General features: G+C 35.4%; 1 protein-coding gene across 2 annotated transcripts in view; it reads right to left on the bottom strand.

The window, feature by feature from the left end:
* The window catches only part of LOC136032878 (rho GTPase-activating protein 100F-like), a 142409-nt gene that overhangs the window by 103492 nt on the left and 16370 nt on the right, over nt 1–22547 (bottom strand). For both annotated transcript variants that reach the window (XM_065713304.1, XM_065713305.1), the window contains exons 3-4: nt 17898–18083; nt 4034–4192 (exon numbers count right to left, since the gene is read on the bottom strand). In XM_065713304.1, the coding sequence (XP_065569376.1) occupies nt 4034–4192; nt 17898–18083 (345 nt within the window). The remainder of the gene's footprint in view (nt 1–4033; nt 4193–17897; nt 18084–22547) is intronic.

Below are 22547 nucleotides of genomic sequence, written 5' to 3'. Positions count from 1 at the left end.
GACAAGGGATGAAAATCTTACCATAGATCCACTTTTGTTTATGCTAAAGACTATTCCCAAACTCTTTTACTGACAACAGTGGCTCGAGACACGTGAAACTTTTGAGACACTACTCGGCCCAACCATTTCATACGGAATTTGGGTTACCTGTCTGAGTAAAACAATCTGTCCATGGCTATTGCTCCTACTGGGTCAACTTATGGGATTCGAAAAGCGATCCCTTTTTTATTTATCCCTATTTCAAAGCAACTTTGTACAGTCGGTAGTCATACAAGGAGAAACCTCATCTTTCAAATATATCAGTAATACCATTTATAGCGATGGGTTATGAAACAAGAGGAGACAACTCGAAACTTTTCGACAATTTGAGGACAATCCCAGCAATTTGAAGCATATCCCCAGTTTTTAACAAATTACATGATTGAAAAGTCTACCCAGAAATGGAATTCATAATTTTTATATAAATCACTGAAATTTTATCATGTAGGAACATTCATCAAAACACAAAGTAGACCAATTAGATGAATACCAACGGAAATTAGTCAAAATCATAATTATTCGGGGACGGGGCCTGCCCCCTTCCTCTCTGTGTGCATATACTTGATTATTTTGTAGTGCAAAATATATTCCCCTCTCCCGTCCTCCTATTGAAACATTTTGAGCATTTTTATATATCCAAATCGGAGCATATCCAATACTAAAAGAAGTTAATCCAGTTTCAAGAACTGAATCTATTCAAGTCATCTATTCTATTCTGATTTTCAAATTCACAATAACATGATACTGTCATAGGCAGTGCAATATTCACAACAACATGATACTGTCATAGGCAGTTGTTTTTTTTTTTTTTTTTTTCACTTTTCACTTTTCCTTTTGTAAAGGAATCCTGAATGTACTACTGTAACTGAGGATGCTGAGGCAAAGTGTAAACAGCGGCGCCTCATGTCGGCGCCGCTGGTCGCCGGGGAAGTGTCATGTCGGCGCCGGGAAAGTGTAACATAATGGGATCGTCCGATCTTCTGTTTTCCTTAAAAAAGTAACAACCACGTGTAATGGTTGTTTTTTCTTGTAGAAAAACATACTATAAAAACTAAAGCTAACTAATTGGTGATGAATGAATACACAATGAGAAGAGAACTCCATTATGGCTAAGACTGCTGTATAATTTAACTGTAGCTACATTTCTGTTTTCAGTGCCTAAACATGTATTGTTTTGTAAAGTGTGGATGATAAACTTTTTGTTGTAAACTGAAAGTTTTTCGTAGTTGTCGAGGTTGTCTGCAGCATTCTCTAAAGGTGTCTTATCTACCCTAGATCGGTGATGATTAGAAATTAAATAAAAACTAAGTTTTCAACTAAAAGTATGGAGCGACATTAAAAATTTAAACAAATAGAAATTATTATAAGAGATTATTATGGTTTTTATGGTTTTAAAAAGTAGAGTTGTGACAAAGAGTCAAACTTTAGCGTAAAGAGCAAGGTGTTGAGGAGGGGACAACCCCTTTGCTATACGGAATAATTTCTGTTTGCTTTAAGTTTTAATGTCGCTCCTTACTTTCAGTTAAAAAACTTGTTTTTTATTTAATTTCCGAACGTTTTTGAATTAATGCATGTTTTGATTTTGGTTCTTTGCAAATAAATAATTAAAACTAAATTTGTATATTAATTTTTTGGCTAAATGGATTTCTCATAGTTTTAACGGGAAGATTTTGAGAAAAAAGGAGCGGGGGAGGAGGCCTAGTTGCCCTCTAATTTTTTGATTACTTAAAAAGGCAACTAGAACTTTTAATTATTACGAGCGTTTTCATTAGTAAAAAGTATATGTAACTTACGAATTGACTTACGTAGCGAACTTCTATATTCGTATTTTTTTATTATGTATATGAGGGGTTCACCTTGCTCTTTACAGTAAACTCAAATTTTGTCCTGATTCCTTAAGAATGACCCCTAAATCACAAAGGCCGTAGAATAAATAGTTGAAATTACTAAAAATACTTTAACGTGAAGAGCGAGGTATTACGAGAAGGTGAACCCTTCATAAGCGTAATAATTTCTGTTCGTATTAAGTTTTAATGCTGCTCCTTACCTTCAGTTGAAAACACTTTTCATATTTGTTTTTTCATTATTTTTTTAATAGTGCTAGAAAATCCTGCGCCCCCTTCATTGAAATTCTCTTCCCTCATGACAAATTCCTGCATGGAAAGATCCTCCCACGCAACTCCCCTTAAACTTCTCTCCCCCCAAACCAAAAAAATCCCTGTGAAAACGTCTGTACACTTCCCAATAACCATTACTATATGTAAACACTAATCGAAGTTTGTAACTTGCAATCCCTCCCACGGGGACTGTGGAGGAGTAAGTCGTCCCTAAAGTTAATAGGTTTTTCGACTATGATGAATAGAATGGGGACCTCAGAAAAAATGAGCGTGGGAGGGGGCCTAGGTGCCGTCCAATTTTTGATCACTTAAAAAGGGCACTAGAACTTTTAATTTCCGCTAGAATGAGCCCTCTTGCGACATTCTAGGACCAGTGAGTCGATACGAACCCCCTGGGGAAAAAACAAAAAAAAGAACAAATAAACACGCATCCGTGATCTGTCTTCTGGCAAAATAAAAAAAAATGCGAAATTCCACATTTTTGTAGACAGGAGCTTGAAATTTCTACAATAGGGTTCTCTGATATGCTTAATCTGATTTTAATCAGATTAAAATAAGGCAAATATTCTCAGGCTCGTAGCTTTTGATGGATAAGACTAAACCTGATGAAACTTATATATTTAAAATCAGCATTAAAATGCAATTCTTTTGATGTGGCTGTTGGTATCAAAATTCCGTTTTTTAGAGTTTCGGTTAATATTGAGGCGGGTAGCTCCTTACTACAGTTCGTTACCACTAACTGTTTGACAAAAAAAAAAAAAAATAGAACTTGATGCTTGTTGCATCAAGTTTTGTCGAAAGTGTTGTAATTAATTATGTATTTAATCTATATGTGTTAGCCATGTGTGCAGGAATTTATTTATAGGAGGAGGCGGATAAAACAAAAAAAAAGTTAGATGAAAATTAAAGAAATGAACGCAGGAATCTTTTTGAGGAGAGGCAGATTTAAAAGGGACACAACTTCTGATTCTTCTCTTTCTTGAACAAGACATTGGACTTTACAGTCCCTACCGGCGGTGCTGATCACCATTTCATGGCTCTTTATCGAGGAAGTGCAATGGAAGGAGGGATTGGAGGCCATCTATCTTGTTCTTTTGTACACCCTTCTTGTTTACCTACCCCACATTTCTCCAGGTTCCAATTTCGAGCTGGGTCAAATCTTGCTGAGCTTGCAGAGTCAGGCTACTGACCTCCTTGAAAAATGTAAAACATAATACAAAATAGCCCCATAATTTTATAGGCTTCTCTGCCAGATCTAAACCACTTTAGTGAAAGTTGTTCGAATTATATTGTTAATATAAGTGTAATCTGCCGTGCAAAAAGTGGGGTAGCTAAGTAACAATGCTGCTTGGCAGATTTCAAATTTTTTGGCATATTTTGCCTGAAAACCCCTTTTTAAATATAAAAATACTTTTTGCTGAAGGAAAAGCTGTCAAAACACAAGTTGTGCTGCTGAAATGTTGGCAGCTTTTGGAATTGTGTTGAATCCTGCTACTGGCAGCTTTGGAACTTTTTAGATACCTGAGTGTTCCTTTTTTTTAAGAGAAAAACTAAGAATGCGATTTCATTAGACCAGGGGGCACTTTTTTACACAAGGAGGCACATTCTAATCTTGATTTAGGTGCATTTTTCACCAATTTCCACTTAAATTTTCGATAATATATTATACGAAAGGCTCACGAGTCTGTCAATCTAAAAAAGAAAGGAATCCTTTCAGGTCGCAGCCCAGGCCCCTGGTTTTTGCTTCCCCATGGCCTTACAAATGACACATACAACGATTACTGAGAGGAAATTAATCTACTTATAGCCTAGTCCTATGCTCCACTACCAAGTGAGCGTAATAGGGCTAATAGGTATTTGAACAAAAAAAAGCATACCCTTAAGCACCCGGAATTGTAGACGGCACTTTCAATTGCAATCCTTGATATAAACACTCCATCATTTTTATCGAATCCATTCCCTTCCCTTATATACAGCCCAAGAGTTTGTCCTGGTCTCTTCACGATTTCAACAAAGGTAACAACGTGGTCATGATCCTGAAACAAAGCAAAGCGGACAAAAGAAAATATGAGAGGCAGAAGCTATTCTTAACTATTGTTTTGTAATTGCAGCGTTTTGTCCCCCTTATCTGAACAAGCTTAAAATATGTAAAGCTACAATGACAAAACCAAAGAAGTAAATCCTGGAAAGAACGGGTTTACATGAAAGATACACAATCAATGATCTACTCTTATGATTAGATGATGACACAGAAGCAACCGACATCGTGGTAAGAGTACCTCATTAACGGTATATTGTACTTCCTTGGTTTTTGCGTGGAGGAGCTACCTTTACATATTGGCATGATTTTAGATCGTTACTTTTTCTTTTGATTTTCGGTTTTTCCTTTTTTTTAGATATTATTGTATACATTCTTTCCCTTTTTCAACGCTGAGGACACCTTATTGTAATATAGGTGCAATGTTTGTTTGAGCGTTCTTCTTCTTTTCGTTCTTCTTCCTAGTGGCCACGTGTTCTTTTCAAGATTAATTTAAAAAAAATACCACAAAAGAAGTTTTAAAAGAAAATTAAAGAGCTATATTGTATCAAAGACAAGCAGAAACAATGCCAAATAATTTTTCAAGTATAAAACTACCATAAATCACTATCAATAAATAAATATTACAATAGAAATGGAATAGATAAATAACCAGGAATAAAAATTGCAGTAAATAACCAGGTCAAATTTAAGAAAGAGTACAATAATCAGTCACATTCGCAAGTAGTCGGAGTCGAAATTAGTCACAGTCACAAGTATCCGTTGCCACAATTACTCACAAACACAAGTAGTCACAAGAAGTCCTAGTCGCACATAGAGTAGGTGCAGCAGTAATACCAGTAACATAGGAAGCAGTTGGAGTAGTAATAGTAGTAGTAGCAGCAGCAGCGGTAGTAGTATTTGCAGTAGCAGTAGTAGCAACAGCTTGCACATATTGCCTTTTGGTAAACAGATCATCCCCCTCGATTCCCTGAAAGTTCCAACTTAATACCGTAGGCCATGCCCTTACGTCCCCTTTTGACAACCTGCATGCATGTTGTACGTTTCGATTTAGCTTAGTGCTTCCATAGACATTCCTTTAAAGCTTCACTTTAATACCCTTTTCCTTTTCAGACACCAAGGGTCAAATATGCCCCCTTTCCTAGTAACAAACGCTATATATTAGCAATGAGCAAATTGCATAACTTACGACCCTTGCCCCAAAGGCTGTGGAGGGGGAAGGGAGGTTGTCATCCCCAGAAATATGATTATTAGATCTTTGAACTATGCTAAACAAAATGGCTGTCTCAAAAACTTTTCGGTTATCTTTGGGTGAGTAATGGGTGCAGGGGGGGGGGGCGTTTGCCCTCCAATTACTTCCGACACTTGAAAATGGCATTAGAGCTTTTATCTCTAAATAATACATCAAAAGCTGGTTTGTTATGAAGGCTTTATTAGCGAAACCAATTAATACTTTTCTTATCCAATCGTTTAGATAATGAACTAAATAAAAACAACAAGTTTTTTTTAACTAAAGTCAGAAGCAACATTAAAAATTAAAACGAACAGAAATTATCACGTATATGAAGGGGGTTGCCTCTTTGTCAGTACCTCGCTCTTTGCGCTAAAGTTTTTTAGTACTTGTAAAAAAGCTTCTTATTGTTCCAATTAAACGATCCTTGTGTTTAAGGAGTCGCTCTTAAAGAACTGGGACAAAAATTCACATTTTAGCATAAAGTGCGAGGTGTTGAGCACCAGGCAATCCCCTTCATATGCATAATAATTTCTGTTCGTTTTAAGTTTTAATGGTGCTCCTTACAATCAGGTGAAAAACTTGTTTTTTTTTTATTTCTGATCGTTTTTTAAATAGTCCCAGGAAATCTGGCTCCACTTCCACAAAGAAATACCCTTTCGATGGAAACATCCTCTAGACAATTCAATCCCGTTGAAAATTTACCTAGGACAATTAATCTTAACAACTCCACGTGTAAAATTGAGACGAAAAAGAGAAAGCAAGAAGTATAAAAGTTCTGGGAAATCTCCCCTGTGTATAATTTTTTCTGACAAGTTCACCCCCTGAAAACTTCCCTCCCGATGGAAATATCCCCCGTGAAAAAAATGGGCAATTTTATAACCTAAAAACCTTTCCCCTGGGGTTGGGGGTGGAGGATGGGGGGGTTTATGTTATATCCAAATGCAAATTATTGGGCCTTTCAACTATAATAAACAAAATAGCTATCTCTAAATTTTAATCGGATCATATTGGGGGAAAAGGTGTGGGGGAGGGAGGCCAGTTTCCCTCCATTCTTTTCAGTCACTTAAAAAAGACACAAGAACTTTTAATTTCTGTTCAAGTGAGCCCTCTCACGATATTCCAGGACAACTGAGTCAATACGATCACCCCTGGGAGAAAAAAAAAAACAAAAAACAAAAAAACGGATCTGATGGTGTGATTTTCATTAGGATTATCTGAGTTTAACGAAGCATTTCCCCCCTCTCTGGAAAATCAGTCAAATTTTCACCAGCTCATAACCTTTGGTGGATACGACTAAGCTTAATAAAACTTGTATATTTGAAGCCAACATAAAAATCCGATTCTTTTGATGTGTCTATAGGTATCAAAATTCCGTGTTTTAGAGTTTTCATTACTTATTGAGCCGGGTCGCACCTTACTTACAGCTCGTTACCACGAACTGTTTGATTAAACCAATATTTGATATCTTCTATAGGGGTGTCACTAGCCTTTTACGTTTAGGGGGCGTCCAAAACGTGTATAGACAAGTCCTTCCACGCGAAATGCCTTGGTAAAATAAATAGTGTACATAGAGCCCACTTCGCTCTTTTCTCGGGCAGTGCTGTTACACTGCCTAAGTAATGCTATCGATTCACTGCTAGATATTGCTATTGATTTATTGCTAAGTTTTTTATTGTTTAAAAAGTAGAGTTGTGAGAAAGAGTCAAACATTAGCGTAAAAAGTGAGGCGTTGAGGAGGGGACAACCCCTTTCATATACGGAATAATTTCTGTTCGTTTTAAGTTTTAATGTTGCTCCTTACTTGAAGTTAAAAAAAACTTGTTTCTGAGAGCAGTCTATGTAGATGCATTAGAAAAATAATTTTTGACTTCAAAAGTTTTTGCAAACAAATTTGGGAAACTTGATTTTTTGTGAAAATCTAAGCATATAGATTTAAAACAAGCGTTTAAATATTAAAGAGTCAAAGCAAATTGAAAGCAAGACACGAAACTTAAAATCAGAAAAGCAGTCCATAATTGGCTATCTCCAAATTTTAATCGGACGATTTTGGGGAAAAGATGGTGAGGGAGGGAGCCCAGTTTCCTTCCAATCTCTAAATAATAACAAATAAACTCAGGTAATAACTAGAACCTGGGATGAGGAAATGTAGATTTTGTGGAATTTATATTTTTGGCAAACAATTCTGGAAACTTAATTTCTTGTGAAAATCAAACATATAAATTTAAAACAAGTGTTTTAAAGTGTCTAAGCAATTTGAGAGCAAAACACAAAACTTGAAATCAGAAAAGCAGTCCATAATAATGCCTGAGATGAAGAAATATTGATTTTGTGGAATTTATAATTTAAATCATGCGCTTAAAATTCAAAAGAATATTTACACAGCCAATTTTCCAACATTTGCCACCAACACTTTCCTGTAAGTTCGTGGAAACACGTGTGTTAATAAAAATGATTAGGATATTTTCAATTAAACACCATTTGAATAATAATATATAAAATAGACATTTACTTTTAGTTTGGACCCCATTCAGTAGGCCTTAAGGCACCTTTTTAATTTGCTCAGATTTCTTTGAATAACCCTCGGAGACAAAATAAAACGAACAACGAACTATTTAGAAATGGAACTATTTAATTCAATGACTTAATCAACATAGCTTTTTTATGTTAACAGAGCGGATAAAACTTCCATCGAATCGAAAAAAAAAATGAATGGAGATATTCATTCCGTACTTCAATAAGACCTCATGACATTAGTAACAAGAAACTGGATACTATCCAGCATTCATGATTAAGAAATCTGACCTCTCTAATCACGGCAATTTCTAGCCGAGAATGGACAGAGGATAATCATTTAAGCCATAAGGGTAACAGCTGTAAGTGTAATTGTACCTTGGAAGTGAAAACAAGATTGGAAATAAGTAATTAGCAAGTCTTCTAGAAAAGAAAATTAGATTCACAGAGTGGGGTATATATCGAATATTAGCAAACTCTGCAGGATTTTTTGTTTTCTTTCAGATAGAGCTTTTAAAAGGCTTCGACATTTAGGTCTCCCCAGAGACAAAAACAAGTACATAGGCTTCACGAAATTTCTAGACCATAAGTTAATCATTCAGTTGAGGGAAAGAATTATTCATGGTATGAAAACCTCATCAGATTCCAGGCAGTTTACGACGGAGTTTGTTTGGGGCGGGGGACATGTTCTTCAAAGGAAAAAATGCAAAGCACAAAAAAAATATGGGTGTAGGGATTGGAATCAAAACACTCATTGGATTTTGAGAGAATGTTTGAACCCAGAAGCTTTTAAAAAGAAGTGTCGGTCAGAAGCTTTCCACTGTTGTTATCTTCGTAATAAATTAAAGATGGAAAACAATTTAAATGTTTGTGTTATTCAGACGCAAAACCTAATAACTTCATAAATTCAACAGTGATAAAATGCTTTTTACTTAGGAAGTACGAAAATGTGCAATTCTAATTATATCGCACATAGTATCCGGAAATAAATGGCAGAAACTCAGGTTACAAAATGTCGAAGATAGAAGGTTAATTATTACCCTCAAAAATTCAGTAGGAATTGTTGCCAATATAGCAATATTCAAAACACATAGTTTTGTTGTAACTCAATCCCCTTCGACTCAGCCCTCGTTTAACTCAAGCTCGCTACGACTCAACCATTATCTGACTCAACCCCATTTAATTCAACCTCCATGCAGCTCAATCCCTGATTTAATTCAACACCGTCTAACCCAAACCCCAAGCAACTAAACCCACATTTAATTCAAGCTCAATTCAACTTAACCCCAATTCAATTCAATTCCTGTAATAAGTTCGATTAGGTTTGATGGGGTTGACTAGAGGGTTTTTAACTATTGAGTTATTTTTAGGTGCCTGGAGTGGCTAAGCGACCATCAATGCAGCTCAAAGATACAATCAGGATCGAAGCAGAAAGTTAAAAATTAATGCAGGGCTAACATCTGGTCAAGTTTCAAAACTATGGATAGTGCTATGTAAGTCGTCGAGATTAAATAGCTTTTAAAGTAACAAGGTTACCCAAACAAGAAGTCTGATGGTTTGAATTGGTTAAATGGAAACTTAAACAACCATATATATCTTAAAAAATGATGAGGAACCTATTCTTCCTTCAATTTTTGATAAAAAGGCCTCCACATGCAGTTATAATGAAATGTGGGTGTAAATCAGAAAAAGAAAATCGGCTTTTACATGACATCAAAACAGCTCAAAATGGTGTTTTTGTCCTTGTTAATGAAGATAATATCAATATTATAATTTTTACAGACGAAGAACTTTGTTATAATATAAATAGCGACAAAGACAACACTGCCTTCCAAACAGTTCGTGGTAACGAACTGTAGTAAGGAGCGACCCGCTCAATAGTAACCAAAACTCTAAAAAATGGAATTTTGATACCAATAGCTACATCAAAAGAATTGTATTTTAATGCTGATTTCAAATATATAAGCTTCATCAAGTTTAGTTTTACCCATCAAAAGTTACGAGCCTGAGAAAATTTGCCTTATTTTAAAAAATAGGGGGAAACACCCCCCTAAAAGTCATAGAATCTTAACGAAAATCACACCATCAGATTCAGCGTATGAGAGAACCCTGTTGAAAAAGTTTCAAGCTCCTATATACAAAAATGTTGAATTTATATTTTTTGCCAGAAGGCAGATCACGGATGCGTCTTTATTTGTTTTGTTTGTTTGTCCCCCCCCCAGGGGTGATCGTATCGATTCAGTGGTCCTAGAATGTTGCAAGAGGTCTCATTCTAATGGAAATGAAAAGTTCTAGTGCCCTTTTTAAGTGACCGAAAAAATTGGAGGACACCTAGGCCCCCTCCCACGCTAATTATTTTCCCAAAGTCACCGGATCGAAATTCTGAGATAGCCATTTTATTCAGTGTAGTCGAAAAACTTTATAACTATGTCTTTGGGGACGACTTACTCCCACACAGTCCCCGTGGGAGGGGCTACACGTTACAAACTTTGACGAGTGATTTTTTTTTTTGACGATAGAAGAACTCTCTTTATTAACTACTAATTACAAAAACTATAAATACACACAACCGCCCTGGGGAAGGCTCAAAGAGCCTGATGTTGGACGGCTGCAATCCTCTGATTCTCAACCTAAATTAATAAGAAAAAAAAAACAGAAACTAAAAAAACGAAAACTAAAGAAGGACAAAACACTCTCACTCAATTATTCCTTAATACCAGAATATAAATAAATAAAAGCTAACAATAATTAAAAAAAAAGAAAAAGAAAAAAAAAGAATTATCTCCCCACTTCCAATAAATGTTTTTTTTAAATTTACTTTAAACAACCCAATATGTTCCGCCTCCCTAATGCCAGCTGGGATATCATTCCAAATAGCCGGAGCTAAATACCTAATTCCGAAAGCTGCACGTGTTGTGTCTCGGTACTCAACAATAAAATTATCTGCCTCTCTAGTCTCATACCTATGGAGTGAACGATTTACTCGAAAAAAACTCGTAAAAACTGGAGGACATACATCATTGCAACATCGATACGCAAAAACAGCAGCTTGATAATCTCGAATCTGACCAATGTTAAGCACTTGTAATTTCTTAAAACATGACGCGGTATCATTCACATTTTCTACATAATTACCAAGAAGACGTACTGTTTTATTTTGTAGGATCTGCACTCTTTTAAAATTTGTATAGAAATTACTAGACCAAAGGACATAACCATAAGAAATATAAGGCGCAACAATGGTGTGGTATAATAATAAAAGAACTGGTAATGGTAAAACATGCTTTAATCGACGCAAAATTCCCAAACCTCTAGCAACTTTAGCTGCAACAAGATCACTATGGTTCTTCCAAGATAGATTACAATCAAGCTGGAACCCCAAATAACGCACTTCATGCAGTTGTGACAGAGGCCTGCCGTTAAAAAATATCTTTTTATCAACACATGGAGGCTTACCAACTCTCCTATAAATCATAAAATTAGTTTTATTAACGTTTACTGACAAAAGGCTCAAACTTGTAAATACAAAAAATGCCTTTAATACCCTATTAACTTTCAACAACAAATCATCGACAGATTGACTAGACATAGTTAAAGCTGTATCATCCGCAAAAGTCGTAATACAACACTCAGGTAAGTAGAAACGCATTGAGTCAACATACACAAGGTACAGAAGTGGTCCCAAAACAGACCCCTGAGGTACACCACACCTCACTTGAAAAGGAGAAGAAAACACATCATTTAATACAACTTGAATAGATCTACCACTTAAAAAACTATTAAACCACTTTAAACAATTGCCACGAACTCCAAGTGATTGTAGACGTTTGAGTAGTATATTAAAATCCACTGTATCGAATGCTTTTCTAAAATCGATGAAAACGGTCAAAGGGATTTCACCACGTTCAAAGCATTTATTTACAGTATCACAAAGGGAATGCACGGCATCCGACGTCGAGTGACCTTTCCTAAAGCCAAACTGGTTTTCATTTAACATCCCCGTTTTCATAAGGTGATCATAAAGCCTTTTATGCACAATTTTTTCAAATATTTTCGAAAACAAGGGTAGGATTGATATGGGTCTATAATTTTCAATTTCTAGCTTAGAGCCACCTTTGTGAAGGGGGATTACTTTTGCCCTTTTAAGCGCATCAGGGAATATACCGGTTTGGAGGGAAAGATTGACGATATGGACTAGACATGGCATTAAATAACACATCACTGACTTAAAAGTTTTCAGATTAATGCCATCAATCCCTGCTGAATTCGATTTGATTGTTTTCACAACCTTCAGAATTTCATCTCCAGTACAAGGCTGAAATTCAATTTTATTTCCGATTCCTCTATGATCCACAAATTCATCTTTCATTAAATCATTATTAAAGTTCACCAACCCTTGCGCCTGTACGTTTTGCCCAACACTTGAAAAAAACTCAGCAAATTTAGTCGTGATACTTATTTCATCATTAACAAATTCACCTTGAATCAGTAGCGAATTAGGTGGAGCTTCTTTCTCCCCTCCCAATAGGTCATTAATAACTTTCCAAATTCTTTTAGTATTATCCTTATTTAAACTCAATTGGTTTTCAAAGTATTCTTTTTTAGCCTTTCTTCTCATAGAGTTTACTTTGTTGCGTATTATTTTGAATTTTTCCAGTTTAATGGCACATCCACTATTTAAATATTCAACATACGCTTGATTTCTCAAATCTGACACTTTAAGAATTTCAATAGCTATCCAGGGCTTCCTGGGTTCACGCTTACGGGGTTTCAAGAATTTCACTGGGCAAGTCTTATCATAAATTGGCTGTACGACCCCCATCATACGATCAAATGCACCAGAAGCGTTATCTTTCATAACCATAATCTCACTAAAATCAATGGTACTCAACTCTTTTGGTCGGCGGGAGGGGTGGAGAAGAGGGGGATATGTTGTGGGAACTTTTTTTGGTCGGCGGTTATTTTGGACCAGTCAATTTTGGTCGGCGGGAGGGGTTGAGAAGAGGGGGATATGTTGTGGGAGCTTTCCATCGCGGAATCTGTCATTGGGAAAGAAAATTTCCATGAAGGGAGCGTAGGATTTTCTAGCATTATCCAAAAAAAAAACAATGAAAAAATAAATATGAAGAAGATTTTTCAACTGGAAGTAAGGAGCAGTATTAAAACTTAAAACGAACAACTTTTATAACGTATATGAGGGGCTCACCTCCTCCTAATACCTCGCTCTTTACGCTAAAGTATTTTTAGTAATTTCAACTATTTATTCTACGGCTTTTGTGATTCAGGGATAATTCTTAAATTATTGGGACAAAATTTAAGCTTTAATGTAAAGAGCGAGGTACTAACAGGGGGTTGAACCCCCTCATATCCGTAATAAAAACATGAGAATACAAAAGTTCGTTACGTAAGCTAATTTGTAAGTTTCGTATATCTTTTACTAATAAAAACATTCGTAAAAAATTAAAAGTTCTAGTTGCCTTTCTAAGTAACCAAGAAATCAGAGGGCAACTAGGCCTCCTCCCCCACTCTTTTTTCCAAAATCATTTGATCAAAACTATGAGAAAGCCATTTAGCCAAAAAAATAAATTTGCAATTTTCGTTTTAATTATTCATCTGCGGAGAGCCAAAATCAAAACATGCATTGATTCAAAAACGTTCAGAAATTAAATAAAAAAAAAACAAGTTTTTTTAACTGGAAGTAAGGAGCGATATTAAAATTAAGACGAACAGAAATTACTTCGTATATGAAAGGGGCTGCTTCCTCATCAACGCCTCGCTCTTTACGCTAAAGTTTAACTAAACTGTTAAGGTAGAGTTGAGAGAAAGAGTCAAACTTCAGCGTAAAGAGCGGGGCGTTGATGAGGAAGCAGCCCCTTTCATATACAAAGTAGTTTCGGTTCGTTTTAAGTTTTGATGTCGCTCCTTACTTTCAGTTAAAAAAAACTTGTTTTTTTTTATTTAATCCATAACAAATACAACTTAGAAACGATAGGGAAATTTTCTCAAGACAGTGGAATTCAATTCAGTGAATATTTCGGCTCTATGTCCAAGGGCCGACACACACACACACACACACATATATATATATATATATATATATATATATATATATATATATATATATATATATATATATATATATATATATATATATATATATATATATATATATATATATATATATATTTATTAGAATGCAAACTTAAAAGCTAAAAATGTTTTTAAAACTTTTGAAACAGCCATACTTCAACGAAGTTCAACCAGAACTGATATATAAAATGATGTGAGATGATAAATTTATTCTAACGAAATAAAATTAGATAATTATATACCAGCTTTCAAAGCTGATCTTCCTTTTTTGGCAGCTTGCCAAAAAAAAAATTTAAAGGACTTTTAGTAACGGTTTGAGTCAATTGAAACTAGAATCAAACTAGGGGAATATTAACTAAATTATCTATGCTCAAATTTAATTAATATAATCTAAAAAAATATTTTACTAAACCAATTGACAATAGTATTGAACCCGTTAGTAAAAATCTTTCAAGGCTAGCCTTAAACGCCTTTTAGTAACGGGTTTGAGTTAATCGAAATTAGACTCAAAATAAATCATAATATTTCTTTAAATAGGGACCTATTGGAATATTCACTAAATTCTTCATGCTCAAATTTAATTAAAAATGATCTATCAAAATATTTTACTAAACCAAATGACAATTGTATTGAAGCCGCTACTAAAAGGCCTTTAAGCCTATCTACCAAAAAAAGCAAGATTAGCTTTGAAAGCTTGTATATCATTATTTTATTTCGTTTGATTGAATTTATCATCTCACATCATTTTATTTATCAGTCCTGGTCTTATTTATTTTGTCAGTCTTTGTCTTAATCAGCATCACATTGATCTGCTTTAGCAAATAAAACCTCAAGATCAAATTCGTTACAAAGGTTTTATTGAGAAAAGCCCAATAGCATTCAAAGCTGGGATAGCGGCTTACTATTTTCAGTACCCTAGAAAATAATGCGGGAAAACGGATGGCACCATTGCCTCGCTGTGTATAAGATAGCGGTCAGATTATTATTGCTAGTTTTGGTACGCCAAGACATCTATAGAAATATAATCCATCCAAATGAATGGGAGTTAAGGGGTAGGAAGTGCCTTCACATTTATCTGAAAGAACTCTCATGAAGAAGCACAAAATTTGGGCCCAGTAATGTACTATATGAGGGTTCAAGTCCCCGCTACTTGCTTCTATTCTGTTTTCGTTAATTCTTATAACTCTATATTTTTAATCTCAGAGGGGGTGGGTAAACCAAAAAGATCCACTCTGTTATTTCTTTCGTGTGCACATGGAGAAATTATAATGCTCTCTCAGAGTACTTTGCTGATTCCCCTGAGCACCAAAATTAGCAAGTAATAATCCTGCCGGCAACTGTATTGTTTATCGGATAACGTCATGATATTTACATTGCCTTATTGATTTTCTTCGGGCACGGAGATTAGCAACTCTCACCCCTGATTTTAGATATACTTATTAGTCTGTAAATTATCAAACAGTTCGTGGTAAGGAACTGCAGTAAGGAGCGACCCGGCTCAGTAGTAACCGAAACTCTAAAAAATGGAATTTTGATACCAATAGTTACATCAAAAGAATTGCATTTTAATGCTGATTTTAAATATATAAGTTTCATCAAGATCAGTTATACCCATCAAAAGTTACGAGCCTGAGAAAATTTGCCTCGTTTTAGAAAATAGGGGGAAATACGCCCTAAAAGTCATACAATCTTACGAAAATCACACCATCAGATTCAGCGTGTCAGAGAAACTTATTGTAGAAGTTTCAAGCTCCTATCTACAAAAATGTGGAATTTCACATTTTTTGCCAAAAGACAGATCACGGTTTTTTTCCCAGGGATGATCGTATCGACTGAGTGGTCCTAGAATGTCGCAAGAGGGTTCATTCTAACGGAAATTAAAAGTTCTAGTGCCCTTTTCAAGTGACCAAAAAAACTGGAGGGCACCTAAGCCCCCTCCCACGCTCATTTTTTCCCAAAAGTCACTGGATCAAAATTCTGAGATATCTATTTTATTCACCATCGTCAAAAAACCTAATAACTATGTCTTTAGGGACGACTTACTCCCCCGCAGTCCCGGTGGGAGGGGCTGCAAGTTACAAACTTTGACCTGTGTTTACATATAGTAATGGTCACTGGGAAGTGTACAGGCATTTTCAGGGGGATTTTTTGGTTTAGGGGGGAGAGTTGAAGGGGGGTTACGTGGGAGGATATTTCCTTGGAGAAAATTCTCATGGGGGAAGAGAATTTCAATGAAGGGAGCGCGGGATTTTCTAGCATTATTTGAAAAAGCAATGAAAAAATAAATATGAAAAGTTTTTTCTACTGAAAGTAAGGAGCAGTATTAAGACTTAAAACGAACAAAAATTATTACGCATATGAGGGGTTTACCTCCTCGTTATACCTCACTCTTTACGCTTACGTACTTTTAGTAATTTCAACTATTTATTCTATGGCCTTTGTGATTCAGAGGTCATTCTTAAGGAATTGGGACAAAATCTAAGCTTTAGTGTAAAGAGCGAGGTATCGACGAGGGTTGAACCCCCTCATATACGCAATAAAAACATACGAATATAGAAGTTCGTTACGTAAGTTAATTCGTAAGTTACGTATATTTTTTTACCAATGAAAACGTTTGTAAGAAATTAAAAGTTCTAGTTGCTTTTTTAAGTAATCAAAAACTTAGAGTGCAACTAGGCCTCCTCCCTCGCTCCTTTTTTCTCAAAATCTTCCGATTAGTTGCAATTAATGAATATGCAAATTTTACTTTAATTATTTATGTGTGGAGAGCCCAGATCAAAACATGCCTTAATTCAAAAACGCCCAGAAATTAAATAAAAAAACATTTTTTTTAAATTAAAGTAAGGGGCAACATTAAAACTTAAAACGAACAGAAATTACTCCGTATATGAAAGGGGCTTTTCCTCCTCAATGCCCCGCTCTTTACTCTAAAGTTTCTTACTGTTTTAGAAATAGAGTTAATAGAAACAGTCAAACTTTAGCGTAAAGAGCGGGGCGTTGAGGAGGAAAGGCCCCATTCATATTTCATATTTCATATTTCGGAGTAATTTCTGTTCGTTTTAAATTTTGATGTTGCTCCTTACGTTAATTTAAGAAACTTGTTTTTTATTTAATTTTTATATATAGCGAACTTCTATATAATTGTAATTATATATACAGCGAAGTGCTGAGCTGTAAAATATTTTTTTGGCTTAAATCAGAGTATCGAAAACAGTGCATCTTAAACAGACACTGCAAAATAGAAGTAGCAAAAATAGAAAGTGTAAAAATAAAACCTTATGGTCAAAAGAACATTATTACTAAAAAAGAGGCCAGAAAAACTGAAAATGTGAGTCGCCAAAATATAGTGAAAGAAAGTTGCAGACGGGACTGTAATAACGAGAGAGAGAAGGGGCAGTAGTTGAAACGGGAAGAAATGAAAAGGGATGAAGAGAGTGAGAGAAAGCGACAGGAGTGAGAGATAGAGGGGGAGATAGAGTGAGAAAACAATGTACGGATATATAGTGATGATCTGCTAAGATGCAAAGGAATAGTTGGATAAGTTTTCCGCAAGGTAAATTTGCCCTACATGTCCTACCCTCATTAAACCCATTTTAAACGTACTAAGTGCAGAACTAATAAGGTGTTGCGTTTTAAGTGAACACTTGTTAGCTTAAGTAGTTTCAGAAAGTAAACACTTAATGTACAAGTTAATTTGTTCTCAAATTCAAAGTATATATGAAACAAAAACATTTCTCCTTTGAAATTTGCATTTTAGAACGCTGTTACCTTGAGCGGTCTACAACTCATAAAGAGAAAAACAAACCAGTCTTTTTTGTCAACCTATAGAATTACTGCTTCGACAAAGAAGGAAAAATATTATCCTTACCTGCAATGAAAGAAAAGTCCTTGCCCTTTCAGCAACCACAACTCCCATTTGTCTAGTGTCAAGCTGTCGAACGATCATTTCTCCCCTTCTTTCGACTGCTTCAATCGCAGCCTGAGTTGCCATATCATTAGTGTCATTTTCAATTGTTTCAATTTGACGAAATATCTCTGTTGAGATCCCACTCACCTGTCAAAAGTTTGAAAATTTAGGCCTTTATGACCCAAAAAAGGCTATGAAAAAGAACAAAAAACTCGACAACGCTGTTAAGAGGGATTTTTCAGCTTGGGAAGGCTCCTTGTCGAGAGCCGTAGTATGCAACATATGAATAAAAATTTCATGTTCACTTTATTTCCCTTACTTACCAAAATAAATAAATGAGTATGCCTTTGATCAGGTGCAGAAAAAGTTTTATAGAAACCAGTGGCGTCAACTGGGCGAGGGAGCAAAAGGGCAAGTTTCACTTATATTCTACCCTCCTCTCTTTGAGTTTGAAAAATGTTTTTTGGTATATCATCATTTTAAAAAATAACTTTTTTGGTATTTTACTTTGAAAACCTGGAAAATAACTAATTTTTCCCTCTTCGACATTGAATAATAAATTGTTCCCTCTGCCCTAAATTCTTACTCATAGAAACCCGGTACGGTAGCCGATGATACATAAAATTTCCTGAGGACTAAATGACATATGCAATATAATTACAATAAAGAGAAAAAAAACCTTGTTAAGGAATGGTTTAAAAACACTAACATTGAAAAACTAGAAACAAAAAGTAAGGAGAAGGAAATAAAAGAAGCATGCAGAAAAAAACAAGGGATAGCAGGAAAAAAAAGAAAAAGAGGAGAGTATGCGTATCTAGGCAGTGTTTCTGTCCCCAAAGATATGTTTCTCATTGACAGTTAAGTAGCAGACACCCTAAACGGTTTTGTAAGCCTTTTAAATCGAATATTCCATATAAGCACATTTTTCATGATGAAGAGGAAACAGTTCCCTTTTAGAGAGAGCAAAGAAAGAGTAAGCCTTTAAAATCTGCTGTTAAACAATTACTGTTCCAAATTTTTGAAAAAAATAATAGCTAAAGTCTTTTTTTTCCAATAAAGTTTTCTGTTGTTTCGGCCTCTTCATCCTCGGCACCAGATGTGTTTTACTTGAGGCATACAATTCAAAATTCAGCTTTGAGTTGTGAAATTAAATTTCAGAAAAAGGCCAAGTAATTGTTTGTTTTGGTGGGAAATGTTAAGTAAACAACATGGGCTTTTCCCCTTTGTATTTATTGCTATTGACTGATTTTCATCAATTATATGTTCGATCAGATGTGGTATTATTGCGATGCAGCACCCCACCACATGGTGTTCTTGCAATCGAAATGCTGGGGATAAACCTGCACACCGCTCTTTATCTAAATTAATGAAACCATAATCTTCATATTTTTGAATCGGCCAAGTCTTATTGAAAACTGATTGTTTTCCTTCAGCCTTTAAGAATGAAAGTTGTAAATTTGACGTTCAAAATATCTTTATGGACCTTTTCTGTGGTTTTTAAATAGCCATGACTAGTTTTCTTTCCTTTGTCTTTCTAGTATCAGGAACCAAAACTTTTGGCATTTTCCCTTTCCTGCATAATCCAAGGAAGATGGAAATGTCTCTCTTGATCTCTGGTCATAAATTGTGTTTGTATAAGAGAATATCCACTTCTACATTCGTGATGAAAAGTGAACTTGTATAGTTGCTGCTATAAAAAGGGATAAACTAAAAAGCTTCAAAATGGAAAAAAACAGCTCTAACAATATTAAACTTGCCTTTAAAATAAACAACTTCTGAAAAGAAATGAAAAGCTACTTCGTATATAGTCAGCATTTTATCTATGCTCGTGTTTTAAAATGTCTGACTGTTTTATTCGTTTCCAAAACAAGGATGAATAATATGAAAGGCTTGGTCTGGGCAATTCATTATCTAACTTAATCATAATGCTCATGCGATATGAAAAATGATAATCGGTAATAGAAATGGCCTATAGAAGACTATTGGTAGGCCTCAGAAGGGTCTTTAGCTGGTACTTGGCTGTACTTATCAGGCTCAAACTCAGCAAATGTCGTCAATAGGCCTGTTGTATGTAGTCATTCAAAAGACTATGCAATGGATTTAAAACTTAGATTTACAGCCATTCTCTGAAACTTTAAGTGTTGTGCCGAATGGCTTACCCCATTTTCTTCTATCCTATTTAGGTTTCCTTTCATAATATCTTTTAGTACTACTGATTCTCCTACTACCAACAACTCATCGTCTCACCACTCCGTCTGAGGCCAACACAGCTGCGCACCACCCCATTCTGCGTGGTGCACCTCTTACCACCCATTTCGGGAACGACCTGCTTTTGGTTTGTTCCTAGATGGCCGAAAAGGGCAGTCTTCAGCAACATGTCATCCTTCATTCGCAAACCCTTCGTCTTCCGAAGCACCCACCTTTCAGAACTATGCTTGACTGTTGTCATCATCGTAGCTTATACTATTCTTGATCTTGGTTCATTGACTTATTTTCCTCTTCTTCCATTTTTTTTTATTTTGGAAAAAATACCCTGGGCCTTAGATATTCTACTTTCTATATCTTCACTGCATCCACAATTTTTACTAATAATACAACCCAGGTACTTAAAGTTATCCACTTGTACGATTTTTCTCGTGACCCAACATCACCTATTCCCTTTCATTTGTTCCTAGTCTAAGCGACTTCAAACCTATGATTGCACCTTGAACTCTCGAACCTCCAGAAAATTATTCATTTTGCTAACGTTTTTATCAAGATCAATCAAATCATCAGCATAATCTAAGTCTAGTAGAATCATAAAATCGCTTGATTCTATTGGAGAATTTGCACTATTCTCCAATATCCTATGTTGTGCTCCTTAGGACAAAGTCTATCAAAATGATCCGTAAAAAATGGGGATAGAACTCAATGCTGCTTAACTCCGGATTCAATACGAAATCGAATGCTAGCCTCAATTCCTACCTTAACCGCAGCAATATTGTTCTCTACATAGCAGTAGTCACTTCAATTAATTTCATGCAAGGATAGGGCCGTCGCTAAAGCTGTTCTAGCAGCAGAATCAAACTCTTGCTCATAATCTATAAAACCGAGGCTTATCTCTGAGGGACATCCTCTACTCTTCCTAAAACCACACTGATCCTCTATTAAAACTTTGTCTACAGCACCACTAAGACTAAAAAGTATCGTCAAAGTAAGTAATTTTCTTTTTTACAGAAGCCAAGCTAATCCATATAATTACCGCAGTCACTGTTAGCACCTTTCTCATTTATCCTTTCGTAATTTATTTCTAACTTCAAAGTCACAATTTTTAAAATTCGTTTACCACACTACCAGCACCTAAGGCCTTATTACTTTTATTCTCTTTAGTACTTTTTCTAACTCTTCTTCTCAAATACTTCCAAATTGCCACAAACCTTTTCTCGTGACTTTATCAGTTTAGCACATTCTCAAAATGATCCACCCATAGCTCTTTAACCCTTTCTTTATCACTAATTTTGGCCCTATTCCTATCTTTAACTAGGACTAGTCCATATTGACTACTCCCTCTCAATTTTTTAAGATGCAAATACAATATTTTTACTCCTATGCCGTCATGCTATATTTTCCAGATTTTTGGCAATTTAAATCATGGCTTCCACTTTACAGCTCATAAATTCGCGTTTTTATGCTTTCTCTACTTCCTTTAAATTTCTCTTATTCTCAAGTGATGGCATCACTCAAATATTTTGTGTACAGCTCCTTCCAATTTTCTACCAAGCTTTATGCGTCTTCATTAGTGTTCCTAGCTGCGTTTCTAACGTTCCTCCCCAAGACATAATCTGCTGCTTCACAAACTATTTTCGCATAAATTTTCCAACCATCTTCTGCATTCCCAAATTTTAGACTCTCCAGTTCCATGTTACACTGTTCCTGGAAAGCTCCTGACAAGTTTTCATCCTGGAATCTATCCACGTTATAACTTCTCAAAAGGTAGTTGTCCTTCCTAAATATCAGCTTTAGATTAACTCCAGCCATTACTAGAAGACACTCCATAGCTTTAATATCAATAGCTGCACTACTATACACCCTAGCATCTTGTATTGACCCTGCCAGTCATCAATTTACAATAATATAATCAATACGGTATGTCCAAATCCTTTATTAGTTACAATTAGATTGCTACATGTAAGAAATTGTATCTGCCTATAACCGTTGCTTTTTTCCTTTCCTACACCAGATTTACCTAAGCTAGAATACAACTGTCCCTATTCATAACAACCTGGACATTGAAAGCCTCTAGGTTAGGTGCCATATTTTACCTGGTGTCCTGTCTATATATCCCTACAAATGTAAGTAAAATTCATCTGAGTTACAACTATCTCCGTCAGTCCGTTCTATAGGGACATATATTATTACGCGTGGTATCTTGCACTATGACAGATACCTCTTTTATTACTTTAAGAAAAAAAAATCGGAAATGGGAATTCTTTTCACAAAATTTGTAAAATAAATGTCTTGTAGCATAAGGACTATTGAAAATTTGAAATACTACAACGTTATGTTATACGTTACTACACGTTCTGTGATTCTTTATTTTAACGAAGCAGTATTAAGAGCAAAACTTTGAGC

Source organism: Artemia franciscana, chromosome 11 (genome assembly GCF_032884065.1).
Source record: "Artemia franciscana chromosome 11, ASM3288406v1, whole genome shotgun sequence".
NCBI classification, from domain to species: Eukaryota; Metazoa; Arthropoda; class Branchiopoda; order Anostraca; family Artemiidae; genus Artemia; species Artemia franciscana.
The sequence above is the reverse complement of the archived record's forward strand: the minus strand, read 5'-3'. Positions and strand labels throughout refer to the sequence as shown.